The 20741-nt window shown below is 47.4% G+C and overlaps 1 protein-coding gene across 1 annotated transcript in view; it reads right to left on the bottom strand.

Moving 5' to 3' along the window:
* LOC111154764 (transcription elongation factor A3) overlaps positions 1-20741 on the bottom strand; it is a 37289-nt gene that overhangs the window by 8018 nt on the left and 8530 nt on the right. Inside the window, exons 5-8 of the mRNA XM_022514656.1 lie at positions 14822-14884; positions 4822-4985; positions 4599-4655; positions 1924-2078 (exon numbers count right to left, since the gene is read on the bottom strand). Of these exons, the coding sequence (XP_022370364.1) occupies positions 1924-2078; positions 4599-4655; positions 4822-4985; positions 14822-14884 (439 nt within the window). The remainder of the gene's footprint in view (positions 1-1923; positions 2079-4598; positions 4656-4821; positions 4986-14821; positions 14885-20741) is intronic.

Genomic DNA, 20741 nt, shown 5'->3' with positions numbered 1-20741 from the left:
ACCCTGGTCCACCTGTGCCAAGTTCCCCCATTTGATGCTAAAACCAGGGCTTGCTCTTGTTTTGTGTATTTGAGGAAAGCAGTGAAGAGAAAAATTAATATACAACCACTACATTGTTCCGCCCCCACACACATGCACACACACACACACACACACACACACACACACACTAAATACCAAGTACATTCCACACATTACACACACCACACACACTACACATGACACACACCCACTACATATGCCACAAACACACACAGGCACACCCTTGCCAACAGCATCAGGGTTCCCAGACGTCCTGAGGTAGAGCCAGTCTCCAGGATCCCAACGCCCTGCCCCTCCCATTGTCTGGGCCTCTCTGACTTGGCGGAGCTCGCCCGGAATCCCCTGGATCAGCCCAAACAATCAAAGGCCACTCAGACCTGAGGGTGTTCAAAAGGTGTTTCCAAGATGTGGGCTCTGAAATTCGATCTGGGTTTGAATCCTTACCCATCACTTACCAGTTGTGTGAGGCTTCAGATTTCCTCATCTATAAAATGGGGTTAAAGATTTCCTCTCTCACAGCATAGTAATCAGGGTTACATGAAATGGTCAGTCACTGAGTCTATCATATAAGAATTCTGGGGAGGCCTTTACCTATTACTATATTAACCTAAACATATGTATTAACTCATTCAATCTTTCACGAGATAGCTATTATTATTATTTTTTTAAAAAAGATTTTATTTATTTATTTGACAGACAGAGATCACAAGTAGGCAGAGAAGCAGGCAGAGAGAGAGGAGGAAGCAGACTCCCTGCTGAACAGAGAGCCTGATAAGGAGCTTGATCCCAGGACCCTGGGATCATGACCTGAGCCGAAGGCAGAGGCTCTAACCCACTGAGCCACCCAGGCGCCCCTATTATTTTTTTTTTAATTTTATTTTTAAGTAAGGGCTTGAAGTCAACCCTGAGACTGAGACCTGAACTGAGACCAAGAGTCAGATTCTTAACCCACGGAGCCACCCAGGTGTCCCATATTAGTTATTATTATTCTCCCTGTTTTACAGATGAGACAACTGAGGCCCGGAGAGGTTAAGTCACTTGTCCAAGAGCACACAGCTAAGTGAGAGGGGCAGAATTCAAACCCATGCAGTTAGGCACAGTTCTGAAGCTTGTAACCACTGCACTTCTTTCCTCAGACAGGGTGTTCCCTTTTCCTTCCCTTACTGACCCCTCCAAGCTTGGTCAATCCTTCCCTGCTCTAAGTTCCCGGGGTGGCTATATCGTGGCACTCACCACCTCTGAATTGTACGCAGTTGCAAATATGTCTGTCTCCCCAGCAGGGACTATGTTCCACGGAGACAGGGACTGCTCCTCTGCTTGGGCCCAGGATTACCCAAGGCAGAAGAGGAAGGCAGATGACCAAGCAGTAAAGAATGGGTGTTGTGGGGCCCAAGAGCTTGCCTCACAGCTTCGACAGTTTTTTTTTTTTTAAGATTTAAATTTTTTAAAAGTAATCTCTACACCCAATGTGGGGCTTGCACTCAGAAGAACCCTTAAGATGAAGAGTCACACGCCCCACGGACTGAGCCAAATGCACCCCTGGCTTTGATGTCTTCTAGCTGGGTGTGTAGGCAAACCAGTGAACCCTTCCGAGCCTCAGTAACCTCGCCTGTAAAATGGGGACACTAAACACTTCGCCCTCAGATGTTGTGAAGATACAACTGGACAATGAGCCTAAGGCACTTAGCACCGTGCTTAGGTCATAGTAGCTGTGTTCACTATGCTGATGGTCCTGAAGCCTGGAGGGATGGGGAGTCGGAGAGGGTCTGGCTGAAAAAGCCCCCAGCTCATCACCACTAAGCCACAAGGCACAGAGGTGGGCAAAGCCGGAGAGGCCTGGCCTCCCACCCCGCCAGGCAGGGGTCCCAGCCCCACTCTCACCTCCGCCGTCATCTTGGCAATGAGCCCAGCAGAGATGGCCCCGCTGAGCACGTTCCTCCTCAGGCTGGGGTTCCTGGGGTCCTTGAGGTTGCTGATCCGGCTGCGTACCCTGTTCCGGTACTTCATGTCTGTGCTCTTGAGCTCCTGGTAGATATGTGACCAGATATGTCAAGGACCAGCGAGCCACTCGTGGAGGGGCACAGAAGGATGGGGAGCCACTCCCCAAAGCCCAAAGAGCCGCAGGACCTTCTGTTCCTTTCCTCGGACTTGTACAGGGGTTGGGCACCTAAGTGGCTGCTGACCCCCGGAGTGGGGATTTTGCTCAGGCATTTGGGGTCAACAATGCATCAGGGACGGACAATGGCCTCCCCAGTGAGATCAGACCTTAACGAGTGCTGTTGTGTCAGGGCTCCCAGGGATGGGCATCGGGGGTTTGTCTGAGCTATTTGTGGGACTCTGGTGAGTTACGTGACTTCTCTGTGCCTCAATTTCCTTATTTATTTATTAAGATTTTATTTATTTGCTTGACAAAGAGAGACACAATGAGAGAGGGAACACAAGCAGGGGGAGTGGGAGACAGAGAAGCAGGCTTTCCCACCAAGCAGGGAGCCCGATGTGGGGCTCGATCCCAGGACCTTGGGATCATGACCTGAACCAAAGGCAGACGCTTAACAACTGAGCCACCCAGGCGCCCTAGATTTCCTTATTTATAAAATATCGGGCTACAACAAGGATTTAGCAAGCTACACTGCATGATCCACTAGCCTAGGGTCTGGGACATCAAGTGCTCAACACTTAGGGGCTGTGAAGATGAGAACGGTGATGAAGACAACCCCAGTTTCGAAGGACCACTGGAAGGTAGGAGTCCAGCTATCAGAGGAAAACAGAAGACGAGGAGCCTCATGTTGAAGCCTCAGAGAGGTATTGCAAGAAAGACATCATTTTGTTCAACTGTGTTCCCAACATATTCGAGCATAGAACCACCTCCCCCTGCGCCTATCCCCTAGGAATACCTATTATCATGCCACGGAACCCACTCTGGGAATTGCTGGGTCAGAGTTACTTCTCACGAACAGATAAGGAAGCTGAGGCTTAGAAAGGATGCAGCTGTGCTCAAGGTCAAAGGGCAAATTCCCGGCAGAGACAGGGTGGGAAGCCAGCCGGTAATGCTCTCCCTGACCAGGACAAGATGGAGCCCAGGCCCCGGGGGTCACTGACCCCTTCCGAGGAGCGCAGCCCTCTGGCTGCCACGTTACTGCGAGGTTTCTTCAAACAGGACAGATCTTTTGGGGACCCAGAGCATTCAAGCCCCTAGAACTCATCCTCCCCTTTGTCTCCCACCTTCTAAGAACAAAGAGATAAAGGGCTTGATGGAGGAAGGGAAGGAAGACAGGCCGGGGAGTGGAATGAGGTACCAGACCACCAGCCTTTGTTTCCAACTGGGCTTGAACGTCGAAGGGACCTGTTTGGAGGGAGGGACGATTGCTTGGGGAGAATAAAGATGAAGCTCAGAGTTTTGCTCTGTGTTCCTGAATCACTGAGATTGATGAAAACGTATTTGGTGAGGAGTTCCATAGCCCAAGACGTGCTGGTTCATAATTAAAGGACAGCGGAGGGGAGGTCCCAGGAAGTATGCAGGAGGATATCCAGGTGGGCTTTACACAGGAGGTGGCAGCAGGGGAGAAGGTCAGACCAGACGGAGCAGGGACCTCCCCAACAGACCCGACTGAGCTCCCTAGGTAGCCCCGGAGGTTTAAAAGTGTCACTCACACCTCACTGAGACTCTCAGAACCCCTCTCCCCTGGGGATCCTGTCCCCCTCCCTCTACACCTCTTTCATATGTTGTGGGGCACAGGAGAGAGGGAGTTCCTTCCCCCAAACAACAATCTTTTGGTGCAATGGGCCCACACGACTTTGAGGGGGGTCACCTCCTCTGTCTACAGAGCCCCCTTTCAAAGAGTAGGAGAATGGGTCATATGGAAAGAACTCAGGACATGGAATCCAAAGGCCAAGGTTTTCAGTCAAGCTGTGACACCCAGTCGTTCCTGAGCCTCAGTTTCCTGACCTGTAAAATGGGAGCAACAGCCCCTGTCTCATAGAGATTGTGAGAAGTGACAGAGCAGGAAGTGTTGGCTGCTCATCAAAGGGCCTAGTACCCAGCAGAGAATCCATCTTCAGGGGAGAAAAGAGGGGAGAAGGCTGAGCATGAGGAATGCTATCCTCCCTGTCCGTTCTGATACTTGACACTGCAACCGAGCCACGTGACAACATGGCCTGTCTAGCACGGCGGTTGAGCTCTCGATCTCTAGAGTCACGCTTTCTGGGTTCAAATCCCAAATCTACCACGACTATTGGCTGCATGAGCTTTGGCGAGTGACTTAACCTCTCTGAGTCTGTTTACCTCCCTTGTAAAATGGGATTAGTCAGGGGACCTACCTTGCGGGGTTGTTCTCAACCTTGAATGAGGTGCTGCTCATGAACAGCTTAGCAAGAGGCTGGCAGGTGCAAGACTTAATAAATGTTAGCTAGAATTAAGAAGTCCAGTTCAGAGGCAGAACAGGGGGCTGTCCCCAGAGGCCTTCCCCTCCCCCTCACTGTCCCGGGTCCCTTGCACTTGGGAGACTCTGCCGCCGGACAGTCCGGGCACCTACAGCCCTGGCACAACTCAAGGATATGATCTTCGATTTCTGACGCCATCTTGTCACAGTTGACTCCATAGTCCTTGTAATCGTCTATAAGAGATTCGGGAAGCACAGGCGTCAGCCAGACGTGACCTTGGCAGTGGAGCCTGCCCGTACCGGAGACTGGAGTGTTCTGTGCCACTCCTGAGATAGACCGCATCTCATCTGCCTTCCTAGAAGCCCTTCCCTCCTCCGCCCCCAGCCCAGGCCCTCTCACCTTCCGCCTTCAAGGCTGCTGAGAGCATCTCCACACACTTGTCCCGCACAGAGTCCCCTGTGAGATAGCACGGTGCCAGGAGGCAGACAGAGGGGGCGAAGGTGGGGGTCAGGGGGCTGCTGGGTGTTCTGGGGGTCTCTGCTTTTGATTTGCTGCTGTTTGATCTGAGGATGACAAACAGTAATAGACATTTGGACATTAAGTGGATAAAGCCTTCCCTGAGCACCATTCTGGATGTTTTCAACACGATGAGGTAGGTGCTATTTTTAGGGGCTTGACATGGATCATCTCATTTAATCCTCATGACAACCCCACGAGGCTGCTTCTCTTCTTACCTCCCTGTTAGAGTTGCATTTTAAAGTGAATCGTAGAGCTAGTTGCATTCACAATAATTTGACTCGGGTCACACATGTGGAGGCCAGAACTGAAACCCAAGCAGTTGAACTCAGGCGCCCAGACTCTTAACCAAGCGCTCTGCTCTGCTGGGTTACAGAATGTTGTAACACCACGTGAAACCACACTATGATCCATTAGACACCATGCTAGCTGCTCTGTCTTCTCGCTGGACCATTTACTCACTCATTCAGTGAATGCTTAGTAGGCCCTTATTCTGCAGGTCCAGTGCTAAGAACAAGGGGTAAAGCAGAAAAGTCAGCAAAGCTCCAATCCTCAAGAAGCTGACAGTCTAGTGATGGGTGGATTTACCACCACTGAAGAGAGCCGACTTTTACCCAGTGCCAGGCACTGCAGGAACATTTTCTAATCGAATCCTCAAAGCGGTCCTAGGTGGTAGATATTGTCCTCCTCATTTGCAGATGAGGAAACAGAATTACACCACTGAGACTTGAACTCGGGTCTGAGTCCGAAGTCTACTCTTAACACCCAAGATAGACTGCCTAAGAAGGATCTCATTTTGAGGACGCCTGGGTGACTCTGTTGGTTAAGTTTCTGCCTTCGGCTCCTCATTCTGGGTTCCTGGGACAGAGTTCTGCATTGGGCTCCCTGGGGAGACTGCTTCTCCCTCTGTCTGCAGCTCCCCCTGCTTATGCTCTTTTTCTCTCTGACAAATAAATAAAATCTTAAAAAAAAATGATTTCATTTTGGTTTGGGCTTAAAAACCCCCAAGTATATATACATGTATGTACAGATGACTGGCAGGGTAACTTTGCATCTTAGCGTGGGCTGCTCTAACAACATACCAAAGACTGGGTGGTTTGTACCATAGATATTTCCCACAGATCTGGAGACTGGGAAGTCTGAGATCAAGGTACTGGATGGAGCTCGCTTCCTGGCTTGTAGACAACTACCCTCTTCTTCTTCTTCTTCTTCTTCTTCTTCTTTTAAAGATTTTATTTATTTGTTTGTTTATTTATCAGAGAGAGAGAGAGAGAGCACAAGCAGGGGAGGAGGCAGAATGGCAGGCAGAGGCAGAGAGAGAAGCAGGCTCTCCACTGAGCAAGAAGCCTGATGCGGGACTCGATCCCAGGACCCTGGGATTGTGACCTGAGTCGAAGGCAGCTGCTTAACTGACTGAGCCACCCAGGCGTCCCACAACTATCTTCTTGCTAGGTCCTCGTGTGGCAGAGAGTGAGCAAACTCTCAGGTATCTCTCAAAAGGACACTAATCCTATCGGATCAGGGCTCTGCCCTCATGACCTCATTTAGTCTTCATTACCCCCATAAAGGGTCTATCTCCCAATGCAGTCACTTTGTGGCTGGGGGCTTCAACATAGAAACATTCAGACAGCAACACCTTGTTAAGAGTAATAATTATTATTATTACTAATTATATAATTAATTATTGATCATAATAATTATTAATTATCTCTCTGAGGTGGAGTTACAGTAGATTTCAATCTCATCTTTGCTTATCCAGATTTTCTATATCTTCCCTGAAGAGCATATCTACTTCCGTAATGAGAAACTCTTTGGTTTTTTTCTTTAAAAAAAACATTTGATAATCACGAGTGGTCACTCTAAGCTGTCGGCTCAGATGGGCTTCCTGTGTTCCTGTTCTCAGGGAGCTCCCAGCAAATGTGGAAGCAACCCGTGTGTCCAGAGAGAGATGAATGGATACACGGAATGCGGTATGGAATACAGTGGATGACCATCCAGCCACAGAAAGGAACGGAATCCTGAGATACGCTACAACATGGATGCCATGAACGGAAGACATGGTGGGTGAAATGGGCCGGATACGAAAGGACAGATACTGTGTGATCCACTCACACAAAGTACCTGGAATCCGTACATCCACAGAGACAGGAAGTAGGATGGTGCTTGTGGGGGCTAGAGGAAGGGGGAAATGGGGTCGGGTTTCAGTTTGGGAGAATGAGAAAGTTCTGGAGATGGGACGGTGGTGGGGTTGTACCACAATGTGAATGTACTTAATGCCACGATACACTTAAAAATAGTTAAAATGGCTAAATTTTATGTTATGTATATTTTGACCCAATAAAAAAAAATCCATCTAGGAATCTTTAAAAAAAAAAAATCCATCTGGGAAGTTTAAGGAGTAAGAATAACCACACAGCTTGACATAATCTATGATAAGTAATCTGTTTTTATATATTTGGCAAATCTTAATGCATTTGAAATGATAAAATATCTTTTTTCTTACGCTGAAAAAAAGGTTGAAATGCATATTTTGTTATATATATTGTATCACGATAAAAAAGCTTAAAAAAAAAAAAAGAAGTACTGATACATGCAACCAAAAAATCTAGGCTGAAGCTCAGAGTGTTGTTGGTCCCTTTTGAGTCCTTGCAAAGAGGATGCTGGGCGAGGGGAGAGGCATCTGCCAGCATCCTGTTGGTGACCTGTGCGGATCAGTATCACAATGCCAGCCCTTAGTAACCACGCAGCCTAAGAAAGCTCAAAGAGGTCCCACACTGCAGTGCAACTCAGTTCAAGTTCCACAAGGGATGGGGAGGAGGAGCTGGCCAGAGGAGGAGTGAACGGGAAGATGCATTCATTGCAGAAATGCACAGAGGCATGAAACCCATGTTTTGCATGGGCAGTGTTGAAGGGCTCAGGGCACCTGGGGCGTGAGGCTGAGGGTGTTGGAGAGAAAGGACAGGACTTGTTAGGGGTTTGTTAAAAAAAAAAAAAAGGTAAAAGCCAAAGCCATCTTTTATTGCTTGTTTGCTATCTCTTCTTCTCCATAACCCTGACCATGGCAAGTTCCTGGCCCCATTTCACAGATAAGAGGATGGAGTGATAGTTCCACAACTCCCTCCCTTTCAGAGCTGCTTCTACACTACTCTTAGGGTGGGGGCCAGGCGTCAAGATGCCTTTACCTTCGTCTCCTTCAGTAACCCATCAGGATCAGCCAGCCAGTCCTTAGGCCTCCTCGGAAAAACTGACTCATGAGGGTTGAAGAAATTAAGGTCCGTTCCTCCACCCCAGAGTCTTAACCCATTGAGCTCTTGTGGAAGGTCCTAAAGGGCTGCTGTATTTCTTAATTCCAGAGAGCACCATTCATATTGCCAGCTCGGTACCTTCTGGAGTTGTACAGTGCACAGCCTGGGCAGCTGCACCAAACCTCTCTGGAGTTATGGATGCACTTCTTCCCCTCAGGAAGATGATGACGGGCTTCTGAAAATTCAGGCCCAAGGAGTTGTGTCTGAGAGTGAGGCTGACTGAGTAGCCCAAGCTTTCTAGGGTTAAAAATCTGGGGTGACAAGATCCAACATCCAACATCCTGCTAGGTACTCTTCAATGTAAATTCTGCTGGAGACTTTGTTGTTCCTCAGCCTTTGCTGTTTGGCTTAACCTGGCTTGGATGCCTTCTGTCACCACAGACAACCTTGGATCACTGGGATTTTTATATTCTCTGGAACCTTGAGATTCCTCAAAGGTTCCTAAGTGCTACCACAGGACTGAGGCGGGCTGGGGAGGGAAGGCTCTGCTCTTGTAAGGTTTATATTTTGAATTATGAAAAATTTTGTCCAAAGGGATTTCTTAGCTTTTATTTATTTTTTTAAATGCAGTTTGAAACTTTCTGTTCTAGATAAATTTACCCTGGATTTGACCCAACCCTCCCTAACAAGTGAGTGGCCTGGCGGCAGGGCACAGGGCTGGGGAACCTGAGCTCTAGCCTGCTCTCTGCTGGAGTCAGATTTCAGTGGGAGGGAAAGGTGTGGGCGAGGGAGGGCTGGGAAGGGTGTAAAGTCTAGAGCTTAAGGGGCTGCCTGCCATCAGTGGGAATCTCCCCACACCCAACCCTAGTCCTAGCCACTGGGCTCTCACCTACACAGCCAAAATAGCCCCAAAGCTGGTCTCCCGGCAACCTCTTGCCCCCCTTACAATCCATTTGCCACACAAAAGCCTGGGGAAACATTTCAAACACTTACGGTGGATCTCATCACTCCCTGCTTCTGGCCCTCTAATGGCTTCCAGTTATTTTCAGCATAAAGTCAAACTCTTCACCATGGCCTCCCAGCCCCTTTGACATTGGCCTCTGCTTCCTCTCTGACCTAATCTCATGCCACGCTCCCCTTCAGTTCATGGAAGCTTTCCCACTGCGCTGCTTCTTTCTCTTTCTTAAATATACCTGTCACTCCCACCACAGTGCCTTTGTACTGGCTGCTCCCTCCTCTGGGAAGACTCTTCCTCTTCCAGATTTTCTTATGACTGGGCCTCTTCCCACCAGTCAGGTCTCAGCTCCAGTATCACATCCTCAGGGAGGCCTCCCCCAACCAGCCCAGTCAAGCAGCCTATCCCTGCCCTGTAACTCGCTAGCATGTGACCTGATTTCTTTCATTCATAGCACTTATCCAAGTCTAGAATTAACTTGTTTGTGTGTTTTTTTTTTAAAGATTTTATTTGTTTATTTGACAGAGAGAGATCACAAGTAGACAGAGAGAGAGAGAGAGAGAGAGAGAGAGAAGCAGGCTCCCTGCTGAGCAGAGAGCCTGATGCGGGACTCGATCCCAGGACCCTGAGATCATGACCTGAGCCGAAGGCAGAGGCTTAACCCACTGAGCCACCCAGGCGCCCAACTTGTTTGTGTGTTTTTAAGCATTGTCTGCCTCCATCTCCAGATTACAGGTTCCAGAGTATAGGAACCCTTTTGGCTGGTTCACCACTGTTTCCAGCACCTGGAATAGCATTCTGGGCCAAAACTCGATTAGTCTTTGTTAAGTGCATGAATATAAGATGAGTTGAGAAATTTGGCCACAAAGAGATAAAAGGCACATCCAGGAGGCATAGATAGAGCTGAACTGGGTCGGTGACAGGTCCTCTTTGGAAAGATAGAGACCCTACGCCCTGGGATTAAGAAAGTGATCTCTCTCTGAGCCAGAGTCTGTCAACTCCCACCATCCAGGCCAGCCCATCTCCAGCTGTGATGGAGCCCCAGATTCTTCCTGGTGCCGGACCTCACTGAGCTACATGCCCCATCACCATATCCTCAATGTCTAGGATTCTCCAGTGGGGACCTGACAGTGGAGCCTGGAGCACATGTTGCTTGGAAGGACACATAATAACAAATGATAGCTTCGTAAAGGGAATGCCTACACTAAGGTGGTATACTTATTAAGGACCCAAGCTGCTCCAGAGCTGAACTCCAAGGCTCAAGGCCTGACACCACCATTTTGTAGCTCTGTGACCCTGGGCTAGTAATGGGGATGAAAACAGTACCCATCTTAGAGAGTTTCTGATAGGATTCAAGCACCCAGGAGAATTCTAGTAATGAAGGGTTAGGTAAGTTACCTAGATTGCCACATTAAGTGTGAGTATTATTACCAAGGATTATGTACTTACTGAGCATTTATATGGGTTGGGAACAGTGTTAAGCATTTTGTTATCTCATTTAATCCTCATAATGACCAGGGAAAGGGTCATAGTTGTCCCCATCTTACAGATCAGTAGGCTGAGGTTCAGAGAGCCGAACTGACTTGTCCAAGGTCATCCAACCAGCAAATGGCAGAGCCACACCGCAAACCGAGACCTGTCTGCTTCCAAGTTCTTTTCAATATATCTCACCGTGTTTCTACAAGGCAGAGAGTTTTCCAGGGTCGCCTATCCCAGGCTAGGTTAGGCTGCTGGTTGCTTTCTTCTCCCCACCTTCCTGGCAGGGCACTCCCAGCCCCGGTCCCTCCCCTTGGCTAGGAGCTGGCTGGCTGGCGTTCCTGTGCATTTCAGGCAGCCAGCCTCATTTTGCTTTCAGTGCACACGATCGGGAACAGCGACAAACTGCAGGGAAAGCATCACTGGCGGGGGTGGGGGTGGGGCGTTGGATTTATCGACAGCTTCCTTCTGCTCCCCGGATGTGCCAGCGTCAGCCCCACAGCCTGTGATCTGACATCACCAAGCCCGTAGAAAAATTCCACCCCAGATCGGAGAGGAGGCACCTGGAGGCCCGCTCGCTGCTCCTGCGCGCCACCTCGAGGACACTGCGGTTACTACACCGATAGGCAAGCCCAGCTGCTGGGTGAGAAATCAACAATTCAGACAGAGGGCTCGATAAGGTGCAGCCTTCCTCCTTGTCACAGGGGTGCACTGCGGGGTCTGCTCTCTGATGCCCCAGCTACAGTTCCCAGAGCACCACGCTCACTCATATTACTACACCTTTGCACCTTCCAGTCCCACTGCCGGACAGGCCCTCTCCTGGCTTGTCCACCGAACTCCTCCTCACCTCTCAATTCTGAGCACAAATACATTATCTTGGAGGAAGTCTTCTTTGACTTCTCAAGTCATATTGAGACTCTTCCTATGTCCCCATTGAATGTTACACCTTCAAAAAAAATTTTTTTTTTGTTTAAGAAGCATTTGGAAAACAAAAACAAAAAGCATTTTGGTGTCTGCCTCTATGTCAGTGATTTGCCACATGAAGGCAGAGATCATGAGTTTACACCTTTGCCTGGGCTTAGAGGCTGCAGCTGGTGGGCTCCAAATGAGTTTTGTTTGCCCTACTGTGTTGCAGAAAAATATGAATACATTGTCCATATTTAAAATTGGGAGTTTCAGGGGCACCTGGGGGGTTCAATGGGTTAAAGCCTCTGCCTTCGGCTCAGGTCATGATCTCAGGGTCCTGGGATCCAGCCCTGCATCAGGCTCTCTGCTCAGCAGGGAGCCTGCTTCCCTTCCTCTCTCTCTGCCTGCCTCTCTGCCTACTTGTGATCTCTGTCCGTCAAATAAATAAAATCTTTAAAAAAAATTGGGAGTTTCATATGAACATCTAGATGTCCAGCTTTCCTTAAAAAATAGGAAGACACGGCATGCAGGGCCTTTCCACAAAGCAACAAATAGCTGGGCTGGATAGTGAGTGCCCCCTTCAGACAGAGAGGTACACTCCAGTCTGCCGTGGTCTCCACTAGTCTCCCACTGTATGCACATGACCTTGGTCCTTGGAGCATGTTAGGTTTGCAAGGAGGTGCTCAACAAATGTGCTCACTGGATGGATGGATGGATGGGGGGGGGGCTGGATGGATGGATGGATGGGTGGGTGGGGGGGAAAGATGAAATCGAGAGGGAGAGTGTATAGGAAACAGTGTGGGTAGTAGATAAGGTGGATTTACAAGACTTCCTTGTATTTCTCTGGATTCCCCACCCCCAATATGGAACCAGCAGGAAAGGGCACAACTGCTCTAAGGACAAACGTGTTCTGCTTGACTGACCTTCAGAAAAACAATGGATTACAGGGGAGTCAGGAGACATCAAGGTTAAAAGGCTAAGTCAGGAAAGGAATATAGAGGTATAAATCCTTACACAAACATGAAATGTTTTTCTTGTAATATCACACCCAGAACTGGACTAGTGGTCAGTGTTTCCTTTTGGGATAGAACAATCCTTCATTATGCAGGTCTGTCCTTCATGTTCCAGGACATTTAGCATCTCTGGCCCCTGCCTAGTAAATGCTGTCCTGCTCCTACCTCTCTCCCACTGCAGACCGAATGTTCGTGTCCTCCATTAAGTCATATGTTGAGGCCCTAACCCCCAATGTGATAGAATTTGGAGGTGAGGCCTTTGAGCGGTGATTCGGTTTAGATGAAGTTAGGGCCCCATGATGGGATTATTGGCCTTATAAGAAGAAAAGAGACCAGAGCTCACTGTGTGCGTGTGTTTGTGTGTGTGTGCGCATGTGTGTTGTGCAGACACAGCGAGAAGGTGGCTATCTGCAAACCAGGCAAAGGGCTGTCATCAGGAACTGAGTTGGCTTATACCTTGGCGTTCCCATCTTCCAGAACTGTGAGGAATAAATGTCTGTTGTTTAAGTCCATGATATTTTGTTACAGCAGTCTGAACTAAGATACCCCCATGTCATAGTGACGACCAAAAATACCTCTACGAGTTTCTAAATAACTCTCCACTGACAACCACTGGTGCAGAACCAGGATGACCCTGGGTCCTCCATTCTTAGGCCTCACTCATGGAAGACATCACCAGTTGACCACAGAACTCTTCCCTTCAGAGGCAGGATATGGCCTCAGACTCCGACTCCAAGCCGCAGCATTCCCCAGATCCGCCACTCATCAGCAGGCACCGGGCAGCCATTTTGGACTATAGCAGTACAGCACCCCATCAATATCCCAGGCCTGTTTAATCTTCAGAAACCTTAAACGGCCTAATTTTTGTGCCTTTTCTTTTCTTTCCAGTGGTAGTCTCATTGGTACATTAGACCTAAAATAACTGTGTGGCTCCACACAGAGTCTCCTGGAAGCCAACACCTTTACCATTCTAGCCTAGTTGCCCCGGCATCCAATATGGCCCCCAGACATGACTTACTAGCTTTGATCCACCTCTACGTCACTTCCTCCTGCTCTGACCTCCCCTTGGACCACAGCTCACACTCCCTCTTTCAGTCACAATCTCTCCTTAGCCACCTAATCAAGGTCTGTGACTTCAAACGCTAGATCCATACTAATGAGTCTGAAACTCAGATTTCTAGCCCAGACATTTTTCCTGAATTCTAGCTTGGTCTACCTTAAGTGCCTTGAACTTCTCCATCTGAATGACTAGGACACGCCTGAAACCCAACACATCCCCACCTCAGCTCTGTATCACCTGCTGCAGCCTGAGTTAGACGCAGTCTTCCCCATTCTGTCCTTGCCAGTGCTCAAGAGAAAAGTCTTGGGAGTCGTCTTGACTCTTGATATTCTCAGGTACCCCTCCCCAGCCTGTTAGGAAACCCACCGTCATATCTTGCCTGAATTATTGAGTAGCCTCCTGGCTGGGCTCTGCTCCTGCCCTTGGCCCTGACAGCCCATTCTCAGCACAGCAGCCGAAGGCATTCTGATAAATTCCCTCGTGGGGCTCCTGTTCTACTCTGTCCTCCAACTCTCCTGCCTCACTTTTCCACTCTAGCCCTGGCCACTTCACCGCCTCCTGACCCTGCCACTCAGGGTCCTGGCTTGGAATGACCCGGAGATCTGCATGACTCATTCCTTCATCTCTTTGAAAGGTTTGTTCAAAGGTCACTGTTCAAAGGACCATCCTTCCCAACCCCCTCACTCTGCCCTGTTGTCTCCACAATGCTCATCACCTTCTAAATCATTGCCTAATTTATTTATTCTATGGATTGCCTCTCACCCCTTGTTAGGATATAGGCCTCATGACTGCAGAGATTTTTCTTTTGTTCATTGCTGTGTGTATCCTTGGCACCTAAAACATTTCCTGGCACATCGTTGCCCCTCAATAAATATTTGATGAATGAATAACTTGCTGACTTATGCTATTTCGGGTAACTAAAATGCAGAGATCCCACTCCAGGGATAAGTTCTCCAGACCTCTGTCCTCACTGGGTTCAACTTGACCTTGAGAATGTTCCCTAGATAGTGTTGGGGCAACAGTGACTGGTCAGCCACCCCAGTGAAGGAGCCATCCCTCTGATTCAGGGTCCCATTCAGTCTTCCTGTGTAGGTCCTAGAGTCTGCAAGGAACATAATATATGAGGCTTTCTGCTTTCCTCTGCCCCCAGGCTGTTTCCATGAAAGCAGAGAGGGGAACACATGCTGAACAGCACTTCTGGGATGGAGAAGCCCGTGGCTTCTTTTACCTTTCCATCGGTGGCCTTTTTGGAGAGGAGCTGGCTGAAGACTTGGAGTCCACAGAGTCTCTCCTGAAAGAAGAGAAATTGGAGATGAGACTCTTTAAGTTAGCACCAGGACGGATCTCGAGAGCTCGGAGGCTAGGGAGAAAGCTTCTGGGAGCCAGACCTGCTGGGCTGAGAGTGGTGGAACCCACCTGGACCACAGCTGCCTGGCGACGAAGCTGCAAGTCCTGCGGGCTAGACACCTGCCCCTACCCTCCACTGAATGAAGCAGTCAAAGGAAGGAGGTCTTACACGTGCCATACATTATGTGTGTTATGCATGTGTTACTAATGGTTGTGGGTTTTTTTGGGAAAGATTTTATTTATTTATTTGACAGAGATCACAATCAGGCAGAGAAGCAGGCAGAGGGGGGTGGGGGGAAGCAGGCTCCCTGCTGAGCAGAGAGCCCAATGGGGGGCTTGATCCCAGGATCCTGGGATCATGACTTCAGCCGAAGGTAGAGGCTTTAACCCACTGAGCCACCCAGGCGCCCCTAATGTTTTTTTTTTTTTTTTTTTGGAAAGATTTTTAATTTTTAAGTAATCTCTATACCCAGACTGGGGCTCGAACTTACAACCCTCAGATCAAGAGTCATGTGTTCTACCAACTGAGCCAGCCAGGCACCCCTACACCTTTACTTTGTGTTACTAATTATTAATCATTAATTCTCAGCAGACTCCCCTCCTCCTTGCTGTCAGGCAGGCCTTGGCTAGCTGGAGTCCATGGAGACTGGCATCCCTGGGACTGCCTATTCTCAGGAGGAGCCAGGGAGCCGGAAAAAATCAGCTTCAGCCTCCCCTGCGGGCACCTTACTTAGGAGAAGCGGAGAGAGGCACACAGGCCTTGGAGATAGTAGAGCTGTTAAAATGACAAGTGAAATGGTGCATAAAATTAGATGCATACTATTTCTAAAGTCACACAAAAAAAGCAATGCCTAGGAGGAAAAAAGATTGAAAGAAAATGTGATCGGGGCTCCTGGCTGGCTCAGCCAGTAGAGAATGGGACTCTTGATCTTGGGTAGTAAGTTGGAGCCCCACGTTGGGTGTAGAGATTACTCAAAAGAAAAAAAAAATCTAGGGGCACCTGGGTGGCTCAGTTGTTAAGCATCTGCCTTAAGCTCTGGTCGTTATCTCAGGGTCCTGGGATCAAGCCCCGCATCAATGTGCCCCGCCTCAGGCTCCCTGCTGGCAGAGAGCCAACTTCTCCCTCTCCCTCTGCTCCTCCCCCTGCTCCTACTCTCTGGCTCTCTCAAATAAAATCTCTAAAAATAAAAATTTTTAAAATCTGGAAAGAAAAAAAGGGAAAGAAGGAAAATACAACCATGGTTACAGTACGGTGATGGGATCAGAGGTGAAAATTTGTTTCTAGTCTCCAAAATGCATGTAGCTACATTCTCTTTATGCCATCTAATAAGTTTCCCCCTTTTAATGGTTTTATGAAATTAATCTGTCTGTGAATTGTAACCATCACTGCCCATTTCACTTACCCAGGCTTCCTATTTTTTTTTTTTTTTAAGTAATTTCGGTGCCTGATCTGGGGCTGAAACTCATGACCCTGAAACCAAGAGTCGCACGCTCTACTGACTGAGTCAGCCAGGTGTTCCCCGAGACTTCTTTTTAAGTCCAGGGCGGGCATCCCCTTCTAAGGTACTACAAAATGTTCTTACCTACTATGTATATTATCTGACCAGCCCCCACATAAATTCCACAAGCACAGAGCTTGGTGGGGTTTGTTCACTGTGGCGGATGCTGTCCCTGCAGAGTCCACATCCCCTCAGGCACTCACCCTCCCTGTGCACTGGGACCCAAGGACTCGTGCTGCAGGGTCCCCCAGCCTGTGCTCGAGAGAGTTCTCTGTGCCAGCCAGTGCCAGCTGGCCAATGGGACGGAAGTGCCAAGGAGTTAAGGACCCCAGGAGCAGCCTTCAACCAGACACGTAGAAATTGGTAGATAAACACCCCAGCGTCCTCAGCCCTCAAGGGGGTGAACCGAGGTGTGTTCTCCACGTCACCCAGAATTCCCTGTCAGGATTTAAGCCCTGGTTGCCCACAGCACTAGTCTGCCCACTAACACACCCTGGGCTGGCTTCCTTCCCTTCCCCATCTCACTTCCCTCACTCTTCTCTCTGCATTTCCTGAAATCACTTCCCAAGTAAACCCCTTGCGCTTGAACCTGTGTCTCAGGGTCTGCTTCTGTGGAATCCAATCTTATGCCTGGACTGGTTTATTCCAGGCCAACAGAAGACCGTCTAACACAAAACGGGTGCTGTATAAGTATTTGTTGCCAAATGCTGTGGAATCGACCAATGCAGAAATATAAAAACTCAAAAGGTGGGAAAAGAAAGCTCCCCAGTGGCAACTATCGCTGGAGTCCATTCCATCTAGTTCCTTTCCTACGTGCACACAAGCGTATATAACAGGTGTGCTAAAAAGGGAGACAGTGGTCTGAGCTGCAACCCCAGCCCTGCCCTGGGCAGGTTGTCTTCTCTGAATATGGGTTCCCTCCCCCCATCAAGTGGGGGAGAAAAGCATCTGTGTCCAGGGGCTGGCTGGGAAGAGATTTCTGTCCCTATAGCAGTTTTCAGAACATAGAATTCCTCCATGCCCGGTAGTCCTAGGCACCTGATTTCTGGTTTTCCAGATTGTGCAATGTTCCCTACACAGACTTCCAGCTGCCACCTCATCCTCCAGGTGGCGTGGGAGATAGTGGGTGAGGCAGCTTTAGGGGCTAGGCCCGACTATCCTGTGGGCCAGACTCATTTGGCCCCAGATCTTCACCCCAGCTTAAATACAGGGGAGGCAGCAGAGAGAGAGGGGAGGAGCAACCCTTCTTCATATGTCCCTCCAATCCCTCACTGGACCCTGGGAGTTCCCCTGCGGGGTTCCCCCCTGAATGCCCCATGGGGACGGACAGGTGCAGGCCCGAGTGGGAAGCTGGAATTCTTGCAGTAGAAGAAAGAAGAGAAGACATGAGCCTCAATCGCTGAGACTCCCCATTTTCTGGCCCTTCTTCATTGCCTTTCTTTTTAGAGCAAACCAGAAATATTCTGCAATTACTGCAAGCGATCATTATGAAAAGTATTTAGGAGCAAGAAAAAATGCTTAGAATACAATAGGAAGATAAACAGGGACGTAATTGTTTGTATACTCTGCCTATAGGAATGGAAAAATTATGTATATTAGTAGATCAGGACTGGGAGGGAAGAAGATGTCCAAAAGCTGTTTCATTTGTTGGAAGTGGCACACTGTGGACAAATATTTTTCATTTTTATTTTATTTTTTAAAAGATTTTATTTTTGAGTAATCTCTATACCCAACACGGGGCTCAAACTCACAACGCTGAGATCAAGAGTTGCGTGCTCTTCTGACTGAACCAGCCAGGCACCGCTCATTTAAATTTTAAATATCACTAATGTGGATAGTGTTTATACAATAAATAATGATAGTGAATCATCATTAAGGAAACTAAAACAAAAAGTTCACCAATTGAGTTGAAATTGGACCCTTGCCAACTTAATTTTCCCCACGAGGTGGGGAGACAACCTACTCATACCCTGCTTGGCCTCAGTGACAACTTCATTTCCCAGGGAAAAGTACTCTTGATTTTGGCTCAGGTCATGATCTCAGGGTCATGAGATTGAGCCCGTGTCAGGCCCCGTGCTGGGTGTGAAGCCTGCTTAAGATTCTGTCTTGCCCTCTCCTTCTGCCCCTCACCCCTCTCTAAAAAAAAAAAAAAAAAAAAGACAAGAAGGGTACACATCAAAATGTTAACAGTGGTTATTTCTGTCATTTTCTTTTGTGTTTGAGTTTCTAAACTTTTTACACTAAATGTGCCTTACTGTTGAAATAAATATATGCATTTGGAAAAGTTATAAAATAATATACAGCATATAATTCCATGTTATTGACAAAAGAAGCACACAAAAAGGTCTGGAAGGATATATATGATTACATAAATGATATATGTATTTATTATGTATGTATGTATGTATGTATTTAGAGAGTGTTGCGGGGAGGGGGAATGGGAGAGGGAGAGAGAGAATCTCAAGCAGACTCTGCACTGAGCGCAGAGCCTGATCCAGGGCTCTGTCTAACAACCCTGAGATCATGACCTGAGCTGAAATCAAGAGTGGTACGGTCAACCGACTGAGCCACGTAAGCACCTATAAATTATATATATACAATTATATATATAGGAATTATATATAATATATATATTTAATAATTTTTTAAAGATTTTATTTATTTATTTGACAGACAGAGATCACAAGTAAGCAAGAGAGGCAGGCAGAGAGAGGAAGGGAAGCAGGCTCCCTGCTGAGCAGAGAGCCTGATGTGGGGCTCAATCCCAGGACCCTGGGATCATCACCTGAGCTGAAGGCGGAGGCTTTAACCCACTGAGCCACCCAGGCACCCCTAATATATATATTTAAACACAGATTATTATACATGATTATATGTGCTTGTCTCTAGACAATGGATTTTTTAAAATTTTCTTATTTGTATTTTTAAAAACTTCCTATAATGGGCAAGTATCTACCTAAATAGAATATATATAATATAAAATATATAAAATATAAAATGAATATAAAATAAATTTAAAAAATATAATTAGAATATATTATAAATAAAATATTTTATTTTTACAAGGAAAAAAAAACCCCTGAGAAAATGATGCCCATTTTTCGGGCCACAATACTGAGTCTCAGAGACTCAGTATGAAGGGTATGAATGAGTGACCAAGTTCAGCCCAGAACTTGGCTTTCTGGTCTCCAGTCATTTTCTTAATTAAAACCACACAGATATATTTTTGTTTTTTTAAAAAATGGTTTCATTATTTTTTTCTTACTTAAAAATTAGTACACATTTATTGGAGAAAAATAAGAAAGACAGAGATTTGCAAAAAGAAGAAGGAAAAAACCTCAATCTGACCACCCAGATATAATCACTGTTACCATCCTGGTATATATCCCTCTCATCTTTTCTCCTATACATACACATATAATTCACTTAATTTTTTTAACTTATTTTTTAACTTGTTTTTTTTAGTAAACTCACCACCCCAAGATCAAGAGTCACATGCTCTACTGACTGAGCCAGCCAGGTGCCCCTCACTTACTTTTTATAAAAATGGGATCATACCATATATACTATATCATACCCACAGTTTCTCCTAATACTTAATGAATATTTTCCCACGTCATTAAATTTTTTTTCTACCCAGCACTGCCTCTCCATGGAAGCCCTATCAGCTTTTTGAACATAGTAAGTGGTTTTTCAATGTGTGGGACTGTTCTGTGCTTGGAAGGATACACAGGATCCTTGCCCCACAGCTGTTTGCACAGCCCAGACTGGGAGTAGCGTGGTAGAGGTATGTCTCCCTTCTGGGTGAGATCTTTTCTTCTACAGCATCATTCCCTAAAAGTGTTTTCTGCAAGACACTTGTTTTATAGGATTATAATAAACATTAATTTTAAAATGGCTCAGAGATTAAAAATATTTCAGAAATGCCAGCAGAAATATGTTACACATACAACATTTAGTCTTTACGTTTTAATCTGGTTAATTCCTTTTTTTTTTTTAAAGTAATCTCCACCCCACTGTGGGGCTTGAACTCACAACCCCAAGATCAAGAGTCCCGTGCTCTTCCGACTGAGTCAGCCAGGTGCCCCTAACCTGGTTAATTCCTTAAAATGAAGTCCTGATAGTGTCTATACTGGGTAAAAAGCTATGTTCGTTAAAAATATTGCTATATCGGGGGCACCTCGGTGGCTCAGTGGGTTAAGCCTCTGCCTTTGGCTCGGGTCATGATCTCAGGGTCCTGGGATCGAGCCCCGCTTCGGGCTCTCTGTTCAGCGGGGAGCCTGCTTCCCCCTCTCTCTCTGC

This window comes from Enhydra lutris, unplaced genomic scaffold (assembly GCF_002288905.1).
Source record: "Enhydra lutris kenyoni isolate GAN:26980312 unplaced genomic scaffold, ASM228890v2 scaffoldscaffold38, whole genome shotgun sequence".
NCBI classification, from domain to species: Eukaryota; Metazoa; Chordata; class Mammalia; order Carnivora; family Mustelidae; genus Enhydra; species Enhydra lutris.
The sequence above is the reverse complement of the archived record's forward strand: the minus strand, read 5'-3'. Positions and strand labels throughout refer to the sequence as shown.